The sequence below is a fragment of the Semicossyphus pulcher genome, unplaced genomic scaffold (genome assembly GCF_022749685.1).
Source record: "Semicossyphus pulcher isolate SPU_LCO1_2020_fin unplaced genomic scaffold, fSemPul1.0.p SCAF_16, whole genome shotgun sequence".
NCBI classification, from domain to species: Eukaryota; Metazoa; Chordata; class Actinopteri; order Labriformes; family Labridae; genus Semicossyphus; species Semicossyphus pulcher.
The window spans coordinates 25779377-25800187 of NW_027211670.1; the positions used below are offsets into that span (position 1 = coordinate 25779377).

Below are 20811 nucleotides of genomic sequence, written 5' to 3' on the forward strand. Positions count from 1 at the left end.
ATGTCTATGTCCTTCGTCTAATACAAGCAACATGCTCAGACAGAAACTTGAAACACGATAAGATTCTCCATCAAACCGTGTCAAACTTTTCTGTTGTCCAAAAACCTTCTGGTCTAGTTTTCCCCCAAACTGTCATTAATACCAATCTGTGCTGAGATGAGAGTTGGCGGGACCGAGGAATCGATTTGACCTGATGAGTCCTGCAGACACGAAAACAAGAGAAAACGGGCTGAGGGAGGATTTATTACAGCTGCCAGAGAGTGTCTGTTCGTCCTTCACGTTGTTTCCTCCTTCCTTCCTGCAGCGACCGAGGCGGCTTGTGGCTGTGATTTACATGACCAGGTGCCTCAAACTGTGTGTGTGTGTGTGTGTGTGTGTGTGTGTGCTGATTGCATGGTGTTGTGTTTTTAAATCACCGCTGACACATTAGTCTCTCTCTCTGTGTCTCTGTGACAAGTCTTGTGTGAAGGAGAAATGAGTGTGGACATCAGTGAGCAGAGATAATCGACACAATCATATGAGAACATTGAACGAACACACACACACACACACACACACACACACACACACACACAAAACCAGTGCGCAAACACATCAGACCTAAATTCCTCCATCACTGTCACTCTGTTCTTCTGTCATCTTTTCCCAGTGCGTTTGTTTCTCTCGCTTCCACACAAACGCAGCCATCACTTCTGTTTCTGTTATTAGAATCTCTATTTACAGATTCTCTATAAAAATGTAGAATCAAGTACAACCAGATTTTAGTACAGGAAGTGTTCTGGTTTCTGTCTGTAGGCTTGGTGTGTGCAGGAAAAACAGTACAATCCTCCGTACTGACATCACGGCTCCATCAGCTTCATCTGACGACGATTTAGCTTCTTATTGATCTCTATAAACAGACATATGCATGCTAACAGCTAACAGCTAACAATCTGTTCCTGATCGCCGATAGAAAGATGATCAGCGTTTAGATTTCCTGACTTCCTTGAATGCATCATAGACGATGGCTCCGCCCTCCATCTCATGTTAAAGTAGTTTCCTTCTCCTCCTGAGGACAGACCTGACAAAGCTTCATGTTGTTCCTAATCTGCATCATGATGTTGTTCTTTCAGCAAACTGAAGAGCCGTTAATTAAAGTCGATCACAAGAAAATCTGTTTCTGTTTGGGCTTCATCCCGCTGCAGTAAGCCAGAGTGCAGCCTCTGTGTAACTTCCTGTTTACAGTGAGACTGAGACTCAGCACAGACAGATGAACGGGCGCTCCTCCGGGGGATGGGACGAACTGAGAGATGACAGCGTTTATTTAGCAGACACATCTGGAGGGAGGATTTACCTTTGATCTGAACACACGGTCGCTGCTCGAGCTGCTGACTGGACTGTAAACAAAGCAGCGCACGGAGGAGGACGTCCTTATCGCTAAACGCTGGCTGCACAGGAAATACAGAGAACTTCGCCTTGGCTCCCGAGGATATATCGTCGTCAGATGATAGCCTATGGCTTCTGAGATTGGTATTATTATTAATAATAATATTATTTATATGATTAGCTAATTGCTCTTTAAAATGCTAAAGAAGCTGAGTTAACTGTAAGAGATTGACTTTCCTCTGGCGAGCCTCGTCTGTTTGCTGCAGAGTTACAGAATCTAATCTCTCCTGGCTGTAAGCTCGAACCCCTGCACACCTCATGTTACCCTGCGTTCTCCTCCTATCAGTTAATGTAATTATTTTCTGTCCAAACGGAGCGCCTGTCTCTCCAAACACGGCAGTCGTTATGACGGACAATTAAGCAGAAAATCCTGTGCACTGCATTGTCTCCATCACTGCCAAGATTTTGGCTGCAGCCGCCTGTTGGTGATAATTCCTCGACTGACTCAACCGTGAGGTTTAATCTCGTGTTGTGCAGACAAACACAAACACAGTAAAATAAGCATCAGCGCTGCAGTAGTCCAATGTTCTTGGGCTTCTTCTGCCCTGGTTTGGTGCAACCTTGTGATGATTCTCCCCCCTTGCTTTGATCAGATGATTAAACTGATCTGCAGTATATATAAAGAATCACTCACAGATATGTCTCTCTGTAAACGAGCCCTTCAGCTTTAAACACATAAATGAAATCATACATTTGCATGATTCCTCTTTGATTGCCTCGAACGCTTCATGTCGCGTCCTTCAGATTTGCCGCTTTGGTTAATTTATGTGCGGCTGACCTTGACTTTACTGCGAGCATCCAACACACCGACCCATTAACATTCTTATAGGGGAGATGTGGTGTTATGTTCGCTCTTCTGTCAGCTTCATTTGGATGTCAGTGTCATTTATGTTGCGTTTATTGGTCTCTGTTGAAATGTATTTATGTTTTATGGCCTTTGTTTCATCTCATCACTCTCATGTCTCGTCCTTGGTTTCAGAGCGACGGCTGCATCTGAATGTCAGTTTGCAGGAAATGGAAGCACCTTGTACTTTGTTTTATTGTGGTTCTTTGTTTTGATTGCAGATTTTAAGGACAGTTTAAAGTCCACCTCCTCTTGAATACTCTTTCTTACCTCTTCTTATCTTACCTTTGGTAGCCCAGGTTTGGTCCAATAATGTCTCATGTTTTCAACCTGAATGTTTAAAGATGTTTTAGCCCTGCATGGTGTAATATTTAGCTGTGTTTGTGGAATATTCTTTGGCCTTCAAACTCTGATTTGATCCCATATTTGTGGATGTTGTATTGCTGGTTTGGACTGGTAATCTCCTCTAGTGTCGCACTGGTTTGGTCTAGAAATGTTCAGTGTTTTAGCCCCTTTAACCTTTTATTTTTAGAGCGTACGGACTTAAATCCATTCTCACTAAATGCAACTTAAATAAAAAAACTAGAATACAATTAAAACAAACCAAATTTGATGTCAGTTTTGGTTTATTATTTTCTATTTAAAATACGTAAGAGAACATGTATGAAAGCAAGCATATCGCGTGATTACCATCCTAACGAACTGAAGGACAGTTGCTGCTCCTCTCTCGGCCCTCTGCTCCTCATCCTCCTCCTCTCTCCTCCTTCTGTTTGTTGTGGATATGAAGATGAGCTGACCCGGGGGGGCCCCGCGTGCACACACTCTGGGGGCCTCTGGAGCTGCTCAAACACTGTTTGATGCTCCGCTCTTTGGTGTCCACGCTCCTCCTATCAATAATATATGGAGAGCTCCTTCTCTCCTCTGTGTATGGTAATCTAGCTGCTCCTCCTTTCAAAGACTCAACTCCTCTGAGACGTTTACACATTCTTAACTTATACCCCTGCTTTCTTTCCTCCTTCCCTATCCTCTTTTTCCTTTTCTCCCCTCGTGCCTTTTTGTCTCCTCCTCTCTTTCCTCCTACATTCATCTCATTTACGCTCTCCTCCTCTGCTTGTCTTTCTACCTCCCCTTTTTCCTCATCTTCTATCCCTCCTTCCCCATTTCTCATTTTCTTGACTCCCTTGTTTCTTCACTCCTTTCTTCCTTTTTCTCGTCCGCTCTTGTCCCGTGTTTTCTCCTCCTATCTCCTCGCGTATCAACCTTCTTTTCATTTGATCTTCTCCCCATCTGCTCCCTCTTTCACTCCCTTTTTCGTCTTTCTCCACCTTTCCTCTTCTTTTCTCTTCTCCTTTATCCCCCTATTTGCTCCTCTTCTATCCTCTTAACTCACCTCCTCTCTCCCCTGCTTCCTTTTATCCTTGTGTATTGCCATCTTTCTTCTTCTCCTTACCTCCTCTCCTTTCCGCCCATCTTCCTTTCTCTCCTTTCCAATCATCTTCTCACCTCCTCTCTCCTTTCCCCCTTTCGCTCCTTTTTCTTTCTGCTTCCCTGCCCACTTCTCTCACTTCTCTGAAATGCATCCTTCCTCTTCTAACCTCCTTTCTCTCATACATCACTTTTTCTACCATTATGTCTCCTTCTTTCCTCCCCCTCTATTTCCTTTCCTCTCACTTGATTCCCTGCTTTTGTCTTCTTCTCACCGCTCCTCGTAATCATTGTGATTTCTTTCTTCCCATTTTCTTCTTCCTCTCCTTCTCTCATCTCCCGTCTTATTCCCTTTCTCCCTCTCTCCTCCCTGCCTCCCTCTCTCTTCTGTCATGGGTAAATGAGTGCGTCCTTGATCTGCAGGCTCTCCGCTGGGCTCTTCTATCCCCCAGACGGTGCTCTGTTTCTGGGATGAGTCGCTGCCCTCTGACCCTCCTCCTGGCTGCTTGTGAAGGCTGACAGAAACCACCGGGCTGCTCTGCTCCTCGGGGAGTTCAGAAAGACAGGAGAGGAGGAGGAGGAGAAGGAGGAGGCAGAGATATTTCACACTTCCCCTCAGGCCTGAGCAGGGATTTTGTGTGAAGTTTGGATGTGCCTGGTCAGCTCTGTGTTTCTGGACTCGGGCCGAGCGTGTTGCTGCTGCTGTTGTTGTGAGGGATGAACTGATTAGCTGGTCGTTCATCATAATTAGCTGATAGATGTAAGTTAAAAAGGCCAATGGTGGGGTTCAAAATGAGCGTCTCAGCTCTCCTGCCAAGAGCTGGTAAACAAACGGGTGCACCTGCCAACAGCAGCTCCCAGCAGCCAAATTAAAATCTCTGCGTTTTCACAGAACCATGATCCGATCCTGCGTGGGTCGCTCCGTAATGAAACCAGATTTAATATAACATTTGCTCTCTATGCTCCTCGTTTTGCTCTCATTTCCATGACACAAAAGGACCTGCTCATAGCCGTTCATTTATTCATTCAACCTTCATGCCCTCACTTTCTATGAAGTGCAGAAACCAGAATATTAAGAAGTAACAAGAAAGCAAAGCAGGGCTGAACACTAGGGCTGGGACACGCAGGGTCAACTCATGATACGATACGATACGATACGATTAAAAGATCGATGTTATTTTGATGGATGTTAAGATATCGATGGCACCAGACTATCGCTACTTGTATCGCACAAGTCAGGGCGTCGATATATTGCCGTATCGATATTTCGTCCCTCCCGACTAAAGACAGTAACGTTTGAGAGACTTTGTGAACATGGTTTTAACTGGACTCACAGGAACATGTTTGCTGGGTTTTAATGTGTGTTATAAAATATTTAAGGTGCAAAACAAAGTTTAATTTTTCGGTGTGAATTTATAGTTTATAAAAGGCTAACTGTGCAGAACTGCATCATTCACACAAAGTTAGTTACTGAGGATGATTATATAAAGTGTATGGACCCAGTACTGAACCTTGTGGAACTCCCTTTGACTGTGATACAAATACAAAGTCGTCCTTAAACAAAAACAACATCCCCGAGCCTCTGTAGGAGAGAAGCACAGTCAACGATGCTTCAGTTAGAGTCCAGCACAGTGTTTCTCTTTGTCGCCTGCAGATCCAGTGTTATCCTGATGTTATAAGGACGGCCCCGAGACCTTCGCTTCAACGTATCAGTCGATCTGTGTTTTAGTTTAGTTCCAAAATTAAAATATATAAATCTCCTCGCCGGCACCTCCCCTTCGTTAGGGTGCTGCTCGAGGGTGTTGACATTGATCCGTCATATTATCAATATTTCACCTTGAACAGGCTCGTCTCTAAAGGCGGGGCTTTATTGGTGGCCTTCCATACTTTGGCCTGAGGCAAGGAAAAGGCAGATAACTTGTTAGCTTAAAAAAAGCAGCTGCATGTTCAGCAGACCGTCAGGTAGGTGCTGACCGTATATGCTGTGTAACCTTTAAAAACTTTACTGCATCTTTTTCTATTAAAATTCTGTTTACATTGTTCATTGGCTAAGAAGAGCCTGAGGAGGACACAAGCTAACTTTCTACATTATAACACATCCTGTGCAGACAAGTCCGCCCTCAGAGTGTGTGTTGTTTTTAACTGCTCTTCAGCTGAAGCAAACTGTGTTCCTCCGCGTCGTGTTACCCCACTCTCTGTCCTCCAGGGAGGTTTTCAGGGTTTCAGGCCTGAAGAGTAAAATTCCACATCAAACACAACATCCTCCGACATGTTCACCGAGAAACGCCTTCTCTCCAGACTCCTGCTGGGACAGTCAAGTGCCCCTCGGCCGTCCTCCTCTCCGCAGCGTCCACAGAGTTTAACACCGTGCGCCGCCATCAAGGAGGTCTGCATGGTTCAAGAGAGGCGGGTGATTGTGAAGAGGCTGCTGTTTGTTGGCACCACAGATCTATAATCCAGCAAACAGATGGGCTGCGAGAGCTCCGGCCAGACAAAACCAAGGATTCTGATTTGTTTCATTTTGCCGTGTAGACACAAACAACAAGCTGCCGCTGCTCGTTAAACACAGAGACGTCAGAGACGTCTGAATGTTTAAGCTTCACAAATCGGTTGTTCGAGGCGTGCATGCTTGTTTTGGACGATAACGAGTCAAGGGTTTGGATTGAGCACGAAACATCATGAGAGCCATCTGCCATCTTTTCTACACTTAGTGTCTGCACGCTGTGGACATCACACTGATCGGAGCCACTGCTCTGGCTGGGACATGAATGATGGCTTTAGATAGCAGAAAAGTGGGAGGCTGTTTTAGGATGGTTCTCTGCTCGGGGAGCTCAGAGGGTTGGTTTTGTCTGCTTGATCAGTACGAGCGGACCAGTTCCTCACTTATCTCTACCCTGACGTCTGTCTGGTTTCTACATGCTACCTGCTCTAATCTGAATGTGCTCCATCTCAGCACCTTCTTGTCTGTCTTCCCACCTGTCCCCAGGTCTGACTTCCTTTAGGATAACCCCGCCTGCCTGTCTGTCTGCCTGTCTGTCTCTCTGTCTGTGTTGTGCTGTAGTGGAGGCTGACTGATGGCTCTGTCCCTCAGCTGTCTCATTGTGATGAATGACTCCAGAGACCATCCTGCTCTCACTAATACATCATTACCTCTCGCATTAACACACTCCTTTCCCCTTTCCACACACACACACACACACACACACACACACTCATAAAGGCACACATGCCTGCACATTTAATGCTCCATCCAGTTTATCTTAATGAGAAGGACGTGGCTTTAATGCAGCCTGGGTTCAGTCACGTGTGTGACTGTGAGCTTCTTCATGAAGGTGTTTGTTCTGTGTTTACAGCTCACAGTGATCTGCAGCCCGTTCTGTAACGTCATGCATGTTTTGTAATCCAGGATTTCCTTGAATGCAGCTCTGACTTCATCGTGATACAGTTTGATTTAAGCCGCCAGATTTCACCTGCAGACAGGTATCTTGTTGCTCGTCCTGCCCTCCTCCCTGTCAGGGGTCCATCCTGTCAATCTCATTAATGAGGTAACCACTGTCTGCATGCTGCTGTTACAGGCTGAGCAGGGTTTTATAGTTTCTACTGATCTAATTAAATACTTATACTTATTTTACTTCTTGTGTTTTTAAACCTAGCATTTATTTCTGCATGTTTTGGCTCTTCAAAGCAGCCGGAGTGCTTTGACAAATCAGAAATATCTCCTCCCAGGAGATGGGAGTTGCTGCTCGATGGCCGACTCAGACGGTTAGTTTGTGTTGTTCATTTTAGAGCACAGACATATTGTTCCCTGTTCCCTACATAAAACAAACACTGCTTTAGTTCTCTGCGGCCTTCTGCCTCTCCATGATCAAAGTTCAGATCTCATTTATGTTTCTCTAAATGAAAACAAGCTTTTTTCTCACTGAAACTCATCGTCGCTCTTTGCACCACAGAAGAAAAGAAGCACTCTGACATCCACGTTCAATAGCAGCACCTAGAGACCGCCTGTCTGTGTAAATGAAGGAGAAATATGCAGAGAGAGATGAGACGAGATGGAGCCTCGATACAGCTAATGGCTTTGTTTTGTTTGCAGCACATTAGCTCCGTCCAGGCCTGAAAGTCATTACTGATTACAACTCGTCCAATTCATCCTGGTGTCTGTGTCTCCACCGAGGCTTCGACCGCCGCGGCCCGCAGAGTCTCCAGCAGCTCATATGTTTTCATTTAATTATTAAAGAAAGGATTATTCAGACCAGCAGAGTCCCCAGGTGTTTATATTAGAGCAGAACAGATAATTTAATCAATAGAAAGGAAACATTGAGCCGTAAGAATAACGCAGAATCTATAATAACATCACTGGACAGCTGAATAAATAAGAGAGGAACCTCAGCCATTGATTAGCTGCTTAGTAATATACATACATGTATATACACTGTATATTTACAAAGTGATTGGCAGCCAGCCCAGAGACAGGAAATGTTGGGAGTAGAGAGGGGATGGCGTGCACCAAATGATCGGCAGACTGGGAGTCCAACCTGCGATCAGTGCATTGAGGACTGTAACAGAGCGCCTGCTCTACCAACTGAGCTAAACCAGTGCCCAGGATTAATACTTTTTTTAACCCAAAATCCACCAGTCATCTGTCGGTGTTGGAAGCCTTCTGGTTTCCGTTTGTTGACCGAGTAGTACTGCAGCTAGTGTCACAGGTCGCGTGCAGAACAACACAGGCAGAAAACCTTCACCGCATGCAGTCCCACAACCCGTCAGCGATCATCTGCCGCCTGCGTAGCTTTTCATCATCCTCTACAGACTAATATCCCCACAGAAGTGCAGCTAAGAAGCCCTTTGCTGACGTCTTTTCTCAACTCCAACTTAATTCTCAGGTCTAAATTTGCTGGCCTGAAATCCTTTATCTTTATCTGACAACATCTGGCTGCACCAGACACCCTGGAAAAATGGCCGCCACTCCCACATGCTACATCATTATTGCAAGATCACAGAGGGCTTCAGAGACGGACCTAAACCGTTTCACAGCACGAAAACATGAGTTTATCGTCATGTTTGGTTTGTGTTCCTGTCATTATGTATTTCTTTGTTTAGACATCATTTCCTGTTGTTTTACTGTCACAGTTTGGTTTCTTGAGTTTGGTTTGTGTGTTTCCTGTTTTATTTTGTAGTATGTCTTGTCTTGTTTTACTTCCTGCCTGTTTGATTTTGTGCCCTGCCTTGACTGTCTCACCTGTGCCCGATCAGTCTCACCTCCCCAGTGTATTTAGTTTTTGTCTCTCCATGTCCTGAGCTAGTTTGTTGTCGTCTTTGGTCCTGGTACTTTGTTCCTGCTCAGCGGCTGTTTAATGTTGGCCTTTTGTTTCTCTGAATTCAGCTTTTGTTTTTGTAGTTTTTGTTTGTCTGCATTTTTTAAACCTCGTCCTGACATTTATGATTGTTTCACCTCAAAAAATAGTACAATGTTGATGGCAGGCTTTATTTTGAAAATGTAGCAGGTATTGCTTATTTATTATCCTTAACTTGACTGCTTTATTTTGAAAGTCTAACTGGAGGATGCATATTTTTATTGCTGACTTACTAAACTGACAGACATGAACTCTCAGTGTGACTCCCCAGTAGAGGAGAATAGCCGTATGCACACAGGGATGCAGGACATACATGAGATTATAAACACACACACACTTTTGTGCGCATACTCTCAGCGCAGTGTCCACAGAGCTTTGGCTGGTTGGAGGCTGAAGCCTGGAGGTTTTCGACCATAATAAAGAGTGGGTGTGCAGCGTTACTGGCCTTACAGGTCATTCATTTCACCCTCTTATTAACAGAGACATTGTTGAGCAGAAGCTCAGCACAGGGAGCAGTGGGGGGGTGGGAGGGGGTGTTGTGGTGGTGTAGGGTGTTATGGGTAATGGGGCTACACATCTATGGAGATAGATAGTTTAATTAAGCATGAGAGAATTTAAGACCCCATCGGCCTAGAGGTGAGAAATGAGCTCTGAGGGCGGGGGGAGCCACATTAAACACGAAGGTCGTGTGTGTGTGTGTGTGTGGACGTGTTTTACCAATAACTGTGTATGTGTTGAAATTAATTCATATATCCGCTCGTTTCTGTAGCTCGGCCAGCGGAGCGAGGCACTACTCCTGCCAGAGCCGGGGTTAATTCCCCTCAGCAGCCGCTGATTCTAAACGCCGTGCTTCTACTTTTAAATACGCCAAAGTATCCAGATGAAAGACAGGAAGTAAGAGAGACATCAAGTTCAGATGATGACAGGGAAGAAGGAGGGGAGAGAGAAGGGATGAAGGGAGGGGGGGCTGATGGGAAAGTTTAAAGTAAGATGAAGGGGAAAGGAGACGCTGATGGTTGATTAACTTCAGAGGAGGATGAAAAGAAAAAAGAGGAATCAAGGCAGAAAGCCCAGAGGAGGCAAGGAAGGGAGGAGGCATCAGAGAAGGAAGAGTGGAATGAGCTTGAAGTGGAAGGTGCATTTATCATGGTTGTGTTTAGGCACTAAAACTCCTCAGCTGAGTATCAGTACAATCATACAGACTACATCATCCTCGTCCCAAAGCTGACTGTCACTCTCTTCATCCGACGTCACCTGACTGCAACACATCAAAACAATCAGCTACAAAAACACATCAACAGTATAACTGCACAACTTTACATCAGATGGTCAAAGGAAGCTTGAAAGAATGAGTTTTTAAAAGCGTCAGTAGAAACTGGTGAAAAGGAAATTGCAGCGAGAACAATCAGCATCTCAAACTTAGCTTGTGACAAGTTTAAGTTTAGCACTGGTTCTTACATGGAAGAAATGAGTCACTGACTGAGGGTGCTTTCACACCTGACAGCTTTGGTCCAGATTTTCAGCCTTTACTCTGAAAGTCTGGTTCGTTTGGACAGGTGAGAACACGCATTTAACTACCGGACCATGGTCCACATGTGACAGCCAGGCAGCACGATGACTGGAGGACAAATGTGGGGGAGCAACGAGCTGAAGGCTCTCATAGAAATATGGGCAGAGAAGCTTGTAGAAACACACGAGAACACGGAGGTGTTCAAAGTGTTCAGAGAAAAACTAAAGGAGAGTGGAGCTGATCGAACTGTGGAACGATGTCAGATTGTGACTGATCAGTGTCTGCGTCTTTGTTTCAGGGACTTTTCTCATGTGAAAATCTGACCAATCGGAAAGCAGTTTCCTCGGGCATCAGAATGTTTGGTCCGCTGGTAAAAGCTGCCGTGTGAACACAAACCAAACTCGAGGTAAAATGCAACGTTGGAACAAATTGGTCTTTGATGAACAAACAGGCTTCAGGTGTGAAAGCACCTTTAAAATGTTGCCTGATGAAAAACAGCTGAAGAAAGGGATCCAACACACGGACAACAGGCCGACATGTTAGCCATGCTGACTCTCAATTCAGTTTAAGCTCAAAAATAAGGAGTTAAGATCATTTGGATGAAAAGTCTGATGGTGTGACTCCTCGTAGTTCCTGCCCCTGCTGAGGATGAGAGTGATGTTTCCACGTTTCAAGATCTTTTAGAAAAAGAGGACAAATCTAAGAAGCTGTGTCTCCAGCTGCAACTGTGATAAATAAAACATACGTGAGATGAAACTGTCTTATTAAGTCTTGTCTGGTAATGATACTAACATCTGAACCCATTCGTCACACCATCAGGTACACAAACATATATCTGCAGAAAATACCTGCAGATGACTGTGGCTGCAAAAACACTTTATTAATTGATTTATAATTTTTATTCAAGTGTTGAATAAATGTTTTTTACTACTTTTAAAAAAGACCAATCGTTTGCACGTCTTGTGCTTTATCTTTTAATTGATCAACAGCAGCATCATAAATCTTAATTTCCATGGAAATATTACTGTGGATTATTGTGTCAGGAATAGATCTAATATGTCTCCAGAAGTGAGGGATTAAAGACCGACAGCCGAGGAGAACAAAGAGTGAATAAAAAAAGGAGAATCTCTCCGTCTTCCTGCTTTGTCTCGTGCCACTGATCTGTTCAATAAGGCCTTGTCTAGTAGCACTAATCCTTTTGTTTTGTTATGCCAGGCTGGCTATCTATTTCCACCGCCTATCGATTATCTGTGCCTCCCTGCCCTCTGCGTGACACATGAATGAATCTCATTTCCCCTCTTATTGTATTTCAGTAACTTCAAAACAGTCCAGCCGTCGTCTAAACTCACAGAGCTGGAATCTGTGAAAGAGGTGGAGGTGAGATTAAAGCAGCGGCCGGATGTTCAGGAGGAGCAGATGATGTGATAGGAGCGCTCACTGTATTCAAAGCAGGCTCGTTCTTTAACATGTGGATTCAGTTACAGATAAGACGTCTGTGACATTTTTATCTGCAGGCCACAGAAGCTGGGAGATTGTTTAAGATACTCGGCCCTCCACATGATGGCTGCTTCTCTGCCAAAGTAGCTTCTAGGGTTGATGAACAGCTGGTGGAGCAGGTCTGAAGGGGAACATTGTCTTCAAGTGCAACCAGTGGACAGTAAATCCCAGGTTTCCAGGATGGCTGGTAATCTGCCAAAGTGGCAGCTGGAGTGAAAATACCAGATAAATGTTGGAGCTGTGGGCGCTCGTTGTTGATACTTCTTTATCTTTGAAGGAAATAAACACATCACCAGTGAAGGCCCGATGCTGACGGAGCTGTATATCAGAGCCATGACACATGACCGGCCCGACTTGTTTGTTTTTAACATTTTTTGGGGTCTCGGCTAACGGATACAAAGCTGTAATGGCTGCAACATAATCCTTGATGGGTCAAAGGTCGTCCACTAAAAGTTCTTGATGTTTTCACTGACAGGCTCAGATTGTTATTCTAAGTGTGTGACAACAGTACAGAAAGGATCCCTACACAGGCCTACCTGTGCCTTGATTGGTCAGTTTTTTTGAGCTGTGGGACACTTTACTTTATTTGTGCAGCACCTTTTACAACAGGTACAAAGTGCTTTACATACACAAGAGAGTGTACGCACAGACCGGCAGAAATACAACATACATACATTCATACATATGCCTGAAACAAACATAGTAGCATATACGTATACAAACACACCCACAAGCATGATGCACAGATAGACAGACAGACAGACAGAGAGGCAGACAGACAGACAGACATACAGACAGAGAGGCAGACAGACAGACAGACAGACGATGACCTAAAGAAATGTTTAGCAGCTATTTTAAACCGACCACTGATTCCGCAGACCTGATGTTCTGGGGTAGACTGTTCCAGAGTTTACGGGCCGCCACCGCTAACGCACAATCACCTCTGGATTTGAAGTGTAATCGAGGACTGATAAAAGGCCCTGAAGCCGTGCAGCGCCTATGTAATTAATACAATATATAAAAACAATTATAAAATTGATTCTGTCCTGGAAGCCAGTGGGGGGAGGCAAGAACTGGAGTGAAGTGAGACGACCAGTAACAACCTAGCTGCTGCATTTTGGAGCATTGGGAGACGTGCTATGAGGACGGAGTGATGCCGATGAGGATGAGGATGGTTGCCATTTCAATGACAATCTGAGCCACTCAGTTGAAAAAACAAACTTTTAATTGACCAACTATTATTTGGCGTATTTGCAAAATTGCAGCCATTACAGCCTGATCCTGCTGCGTGCTGTCCCCACTCTCTGTCCTCGTTTCCTGTCAGCTCTCTGCTGTCATGGAAAACGTGCCTTCATGCAAGGCGTCGTTCTTTTCAGCTGAAGTGAATCCAGCACGTCACAAAGGCTTTAACGAGGCGTTCTGCACTTTTCATTTCCTTTAACTCATTCTGAGAATTTAACAACTGCTGCTGATTAGTTTTACTTTCTGCACAAGTCCTGTAATAAATAATGTTCTGTGTTTTAAGCTACCCAAAGACATTTCCCCGAGCATGTTTACAGAAAATGTAACTCTGAAATTGTGGAAACTTAATTAGCAAAGTGACATCAGCTCTTTGGGTGTGATGTATGAGATAACCAGAAATGGCTGCTTTCTCTCAACTTGCTTGCTTCTCACTTTGCTTATAAAACACAGTTTGCGTCCTCATCTCTCTCCCTGCACACACGCAGGTATCCTCACGTATGAAAGGCTTCTGTTTACCTGCAGAGATCGATGGAGCTGTAAGGATGTCTACAGTCTCAGACTCAATCTTCCTAAATGTGATATTCAGACATCATTTGTTAAACACATTCAGTCCCCGCTGCATCGTCTGAGGCCTTGATAACCAGCAGAGACATTTCTTCTTCCTCCATCACATCACAGTTTGCTGTGTTGCTGAGATCATTTTGAAGTTCGATATTGATAAAGATCTCACTAATAAGGAGCGGGTCAGAGGGAGGCAGATCTTTGTCTTGCTCAGACTCTAATGGTTTCTGTCTCCCGCCGTCTGGTAGGAGTCACTCTGGAAGCGTCATTAGGATGCACTGGGAGTCGCTTCGGCTAAATATTGCGCAGGCTTCATTTAGCACAGATGAAACCATGACTCACTGTGGACTCATAGAGCGAATGAGTCACGTCGCAGCCCAAATCCTTTCAGCCGGCTGCTGAGTGAGTTATCCCAACAGCTAGCGGCGTTGTGTTTCTGGAGCCTCCAAACCTATTAGTCCCATTCTAGTATATTATGCTAATTGGTCCTCTGTGATTTCAGCGCTGGACCGACTGTGAGCTTCAGTCCCTGATGCTCCGAGGCTCATTAAACATGTGATTGTTCCTGTCATGTGGAGAGACATCAACAGCAGACATGTGACCTGTTATGGATCTTTGTTTAATTGAAGATCAGACCCGGAGATTTACTCAGCTTTACTGCAGGCATGCTGGGAAATCTCTGAGATTATTCTTAGAGCTGCAGTAATCAGTACTTTTTTATAAAGTGAGTCCATGTGGACGAGGTCACCTACAGTAACTATAAAAGTGCTCTTACATGTGAGCTTCCCCTCAGCTCTACAGAGAGTTCTGCATATTTCTGACCATAATTGTAGTTTTCTGGCCTGGACTCAAAGCTCTCATCAAACTCCATTCCAGCTGCAGCAGGGCGCTATTTTCATCAAACAAGCTCTAAAAGCCACAGAACACTACCTGCCCAGCAGCTAACAGAAATTACAAACTAGCTGGGGAATAAATTGCAGCATTTAGCAGCTCAAGAGCAAGATGCTTCCCTCATCGGTTTGTCGAGAGCATAGTCTGTATGAGGATTCCAGTGGCTTGCAGAGGGGACTCACAGGAGTCTGTATAAGTCTATGAGAAAAGGATCAGACTTCTCACCTCTGTGGTCCCTTATTTAATACAGTCTACGGTGGAGAACTAAACAGAGCTTAAAGAGAGAGATGTTGGGTGTGCAATCATAAAATTGACCCAAAGTGCTCTCTCCCCAAATTTCCCCAGGGGATCAGGATCAGGATATATCTGGATGTAAGAGCATGTGCAAGGGTTAGAGTAAAGAAACGTCTTACAGGTGGGTTAGCAGCTCCTTAAGGCTCATTTGAGAGCCCCAAAGAGTCCTCCTGTAGCTGCTGAGAATCCCCATCCTGACCTCCATCCTGTGTGGGATCAGCAGCGACAGACTGATTTATTTTCATTAAATTAACTCGGTGAGTCAGATTCACATCTTATCAGTTGGGCTTTTAGCAAAAACATTTACTAATTTAATACAAGATTACACTCTAAACGCTTCAGTGCAAATTCATTAGCACCGCTCTCATAGAAACCACATTTGTCTCATTATCTTTTAGACAATGTAAATTTTGTTGTTGGGATTATTGCCTCGTCATCGCTTCCCGAACCTGCAGGCTGCTGACGAAGCATGACTTGCAAACAAAGTGTCGGCCCTTTTAATAATGATTAATTCTGAACATTTAGGAAACAGCTGAATGTTGATGGCCTCCTCCTCAGCTTGTCCTCCGTTTGTTCTCAACTCGGAGAGATTCAGCCCGAGTTCAGCCAAGTTTGACTCATCAAACATTAAGCTGCAGGCTCCCTGTGACCAGCCAGCTGTTCTGCCCCCACATTGTGTTTTTTTTTCTTTTTATTTTTCCTGGAAGTACCTGGCTCAGCTTCATGCCCCTCTGCCTCAGCATAAATGTTTTTTGTTTTTAACATTCCCCCTGCTGGGAGCTCCGTCATAACACGCCTGCTGCCCTTTGGAGCATCTCTTGACCTTTTTGGTCTGGACAGATTTTCTCCTGCAGAGAAAGTCGGGCTCTAACCTGAACTGAAAGGCTGCTGTGAGGCTTAAACTGTGGCTGTCTGCCTGTCAGACAGCACAGGAGGGGGGAGCTCCATGTGGCTTTCTAAATGTGAGGAGGTGTTGTGATGAAAAGCTGGTTTGAAAGTAGACGATGGGCCTGCAATGAGGAACTTTCACAGTAGCTTTTACAATAACGTTTCAAGCATTTGTGTTGGGATGTAGTTGAACCGAGACCAGAGACAAGGTAGTGGTCGTAGCAGTCTTTGCAAGTCATTCAAATCTTCACTGCTGCTTGAAATTTCAAATGACTTAATGTGATCCAAGTGGACTCATACTGCAGCTTGGTCAGTGGCCCAATACATCAAAATATGATGTTGAGGTACTGCCTCGAGCTTGTTGTTAGTATGTGCAGTCAGGGGCTAACCACAAAGGGTAATATTTGTTGATGCATCTCTACGGGTCCCATCCTGCAAACATTTATATGTGTTTACTGGAAGCAAATAGAAGTCTGGGCTTCCAGGGAAACTTAAAATGTGCTGTCTGCAGTTTGGCCTCCTGCTCTGACTTTTGTGGCTCTGAACAGGGCTTGATGTACCTGCTTCAAAAAGAGAGAGCCTATAGAGACTGATTAGCTGGGAGCGGTGCGCTGCCTCAGCAATGTGTGTATGAAACAGAGATACTGGAGCTCCATATGTAGTCGAACAGAGGAGTTTAATGTGAAAGGCGAGGTTGCAGATGATACCCTCACTGTCTGAGGCAGTAAAAGTACAGAGTGTAACTGTCTCAGCAGGAAGTTGAACTCCGATGAGGCAGCACTTTTGGATATTGTAGGGTAGGAGAAAAATGTTGGTTTGGAGGTTTGGACCGGGCAAAGGGCAGCTTTTACAGGGCACATCAACATCACTGTGGGAGGGGAAAGAATGGTGGTACAGGACCATCAGAGCATAGAACAACATGGCTTACAGAGATTATGGTGCCATGTATGAGGCACAAAGGCTTACAGGATTATGTTCATAATATGCCTAATCTAGACATACGACTGCTTGTGTAGAGTTCAATGATACAGTGTCAATAACCTTAGGAGGGCCTTCTCGAGGACCAAACAGGAAGCAGCTAACTACTTAGAGAGTAAATATGGGCGGGACTCCGAGGAGGGCTGCTGTCATCATGTCCTCACTGTATTTGACACCTTATTTATATGCTTGCTTGTTGTTAAGACACCATCTTTGTGTCTCTCATGTGAATTGCTTCTATCTCACCAAATTCTTAAGAGGTGGAATTAGATTTTTGTTAGCTAGTAGCTTATTTGCATCTGACAAGTAAGCATCACATCCATCCTTAAGGTAAAGCCTCATGTCTCACTGTGCCAAAGTATAAAATAAACCCTTTAGATGGCTCATTTTTCTGGGGGAAAAAACAAACACTCTGGAGGGTACACAGAATAGACAAGATTGGATTTTGTTCCTGTAGCTGAAGAGTCCAGACTGCAAACATTTTTTAACAGGCATTATGTAGGGCAGCTGAAGGATGAACTGGAAGTTGGCAGTATATTTAAGGAAACTGCTCATAGTGCCTCAGGAGATAGCCACCATATCTGTGACTAGATCTCGTGTAGTGTTCAGGAACTCGGCAGCTTGTATATTTTGTGGAACTCACAGGAGGATGGCGGAGACAAGGCCAAAAGAGGAAAAAGCCTTGATATACTGAGATAGCCACAAAGGTCGAGGAACTGGTTTGGAAAGCAAAGGTCTGCCCTGTTGAGGGGAGATGTTGGGAAATGATCTTTGACTCTATGTCTCTTTGAGACATTAAAAAAATGGCTAAAAGAATAAAGCTGGGACTGAGGTAAAGGACTATACAGCTTGAGGTATGTTACAGCTTCATGCTTGTCCAGTGGTGTACCTCATAGCCCAGTGAGGAGCACCTGGGAAAGAAGGTGCTTAAAAACTCGACATCAGAAGAGAGAGGCGTTTGATTTGGGACTGCTGGTCTTGCTGCTTTTTAGTCTGTAATAGATGTTGATGTTGTGTTTTGTTGTTTTATCTTTAGGTTAATAAATTCAATGGATTTGCAAAATGTAAGCAGAAGTAACATTTCCTACTGAGCAGTGTTCATGCACAGTGGTCGCATAGGGCCCACATCTTTAAAACTCACAGTTGATGATGATGGTCATGTCTCTCATTGGTTGACTAGAGTTTGCTTATTTTGGCTGGTCCTGATGCTGATCTGGTGATGGTCATTTAGCATACATCTCAGACATCCACAGTTCATAGGTATCAATAGGGTTTGGCAAGGACCATACTGTAAATCCAGTTTTTAAATGTTGTACACAGTCACAGAGGGTGGTTGTCCTACGACCCCAAAGAACACTTTGTCAAGGGACCAACTCAACAACAAAGCTGTGAAACGGTTCCTTCCAGATTGACTTGTAGACCTGAGATGATTTATTACAAGTGGATGTGTTCAAATGAAGGGCCATGATTCAGCTTACTGTATCTACTGTTGTTTTTCTACACTAACAGTGCTGATAGCTGGACAGCAGAGATACTGTGGTATTCTGAGGAATCTGCCAGTCAACCTCGTCAGGCCAGCAACATTTTAACCTTCAGCTTAACCCTAACAGGCCGGATATGTGGCCTGTTTAATGATCCGAGCATCTGCCTGCTTGTGGATGCAGAAACTGAGTGCAGGTCAAAAAGTTCAAAAGTAGGTCAGGGCAGGGATAAACAATGGTGTTACCCGCCAGACGGTTCAGTAGATTTATGACAGCGCAGCCTAATAACCACTGCAATGAGGTCAAGACATTATTTAGCATTATAGCTTGGCTTCCGTAGCACTCTGCAGACGTTGGCACTTATAACTGGTGAAAGATAGAAAGTATGCATCTCTCACAGTGATTTATGAAACTACCATGTTCTCCAATGCTTGACATTTTTGTTTTGTTTCAGTTGTGTCACTTTGTGTACATTTAATCTCACACTACCTTCTCTGCCTCTCTTTCCTCCCTTTCCAGCCTGTGAGCTGATGAACCAGGGAATTTTGGCATTGGTAACATCGACTGGCTGTGCGTCAGCCAGTGCGCTGCAGTCTCTGACGGACGCCATGCACATCCCACACCTGTACATCCAGAGGAACAGCGAGGGATACCCAAGGACGGCCTGCCAGTTCAACCCGAGCCCCGGCGGGCAGCGCTACACACTGGCTGCCCGACCGCCTGTCCGCCTCAACGACGTCATGCTGACTCTGGTGGAGGAGCTGCGCTGGCAGAAGTTCATCGTGTTCTACGACATCGACTACGGTACGTGATCGGCAGATTTGCAGTTGCTTTGCTGCATTGAGAAACTGATTATCTGAAATCTTTGTGAGCTCCTGAAACTTTGGAGATTTCTGTTGTCGAGGCAAACATCCCACTTAAATTTGGGTGTTCTGTGTAAGGCTGTTGAACTTGATTGTTCTGAAGCATCTTTGTAAAAGAGTGTCCGTGAAAATATGGTGAATTGAGACGGAGCGCAATAACACCAGAGGGTGAACAATTCATCACTTTACATTGTTTTCTTAGAAATATCCGAAAGCTGCTCTGGGGATGCACTAACGACAGGCTAAAGAACCCAGAGCTACGTTTTTATCAGGATCTGAAAAGAAGAAAGCATCACAGGAATGATGAGAAAACTGTTTGGTTATTTGTCAAACTGAGGTGATGAGGCCTGCTTCTGATCTGTGGTACGTTTTGTGTTTCTCTTGTAAATATCAAAGCATTTAGTGAGAATCAGTGAGATTATTTCTCTTAGAAAAAAAAAGGTGAACAGATTCGACATTGAGACAGACGTTGAATTTGTAACATACTTTTTCTTTGGGGTCTTAAACTTGCTGAAATCTAGAGGCATGTTGTTAGCAATGTTGCCATGTTTTCCCCTACAGTAGGCGTGGTTTAAGACTGTATAGACTACTGTATATGTTGTTGTAAACCACTGATTTCTTTCACATGTCGTGATTGTGCTTGTTGCTCAGAAATCCTCTGATGTACTCTGATTGTGGGGGAGAAACTATCCGGCATGTGCTCCAGATATTTATCTGCTTTGATGTCGATTGCCTCTCTGCTGTTTTACTTTGTCTTGTGAAGATTTAATGCATGAGATGCTGTGACGACTCTTTCCAAGCATATAGTCTGGAATACTAAAGACGTCCTTTTTCCAGCTATTTGTAACCGGAATGGTAAATCACATTTTTCCTGGTATTGGGATGATGCATCACTGTGTCGTCTTTGTTTCTGATATTTAAACATATTGTAGGATGCCTGTTACTTCTTATGGTTTCAGCAGTGAGGGTACCATAACAAATTGATCTGCACAAAGTGTGTTTGGAAACTATTGGCTCACCTGGTCATTGACCTTTAAATTTACATTAAATAAATTAAGAAAGCTGCAGGCTGCCTGAGCGGTTTCCGATGTTCTCCAGCCTCGGAAAGATCTCCGTGACTGCATGTTGCAGCAAACTTCAGAGATCGACTCTGCTGTCTTCTGTATTTGTTTGGAATCGCTTCCTCCGACTGTATCTTAATGAAATCACATTAGGCTCGATGGATTTTTGAGCGTAATCGATAGAGGATGGTGGCAATTACAATATAAGGATATAGACAGATGCAGGCATTTAGCCTCTCAGATACTCTTATCCAGAGTGATTTAGAGTAAGTGCTGCAGGAGCTGCGGGCCTGGATCTGAATCCTTTAATAACCAACCAGTGGCTGACATGGAGACGAGACCGAGGCTGCAGAGGAGAACTTCTCTATATCAGCTCCACGTCCTCGGAGCGTGAAGATGTCCAGAGATACTATTACTGCATGTGTGTAGATGCATTTGTGCAGCAATAATACAAGACAATACTATCCAATGGCAGGGCGAGAATCTGACTTGTTCTAGCC

At 44.4% G+C, this 20811-nt stretch overlaps 1 protein-coding gene across 2 annotated transcripts in view; it reads left to right on the plus strand.

The window, feature by feature from the left end:
- grid1b (glutamate receptor, ionotropic, delta 1b) overlaps nt 1-20811 on the plus strand; it is a 483632-nt gene that overhangs the window by 250225 nt on the left and 212596 nt on the right. For both annotated transcript variants that reach the window (XM_069664590.1, XM_069664591.1), the window contains exon 3: nt 18907-19191. In XM_069664590.1, the coding sequence (XP_069520691.1) occupies nt 18907-19191 (285 nt within the window). The remainder of the gene's footprint in view (nt 1-18906; nt 19192-20811) is intronic.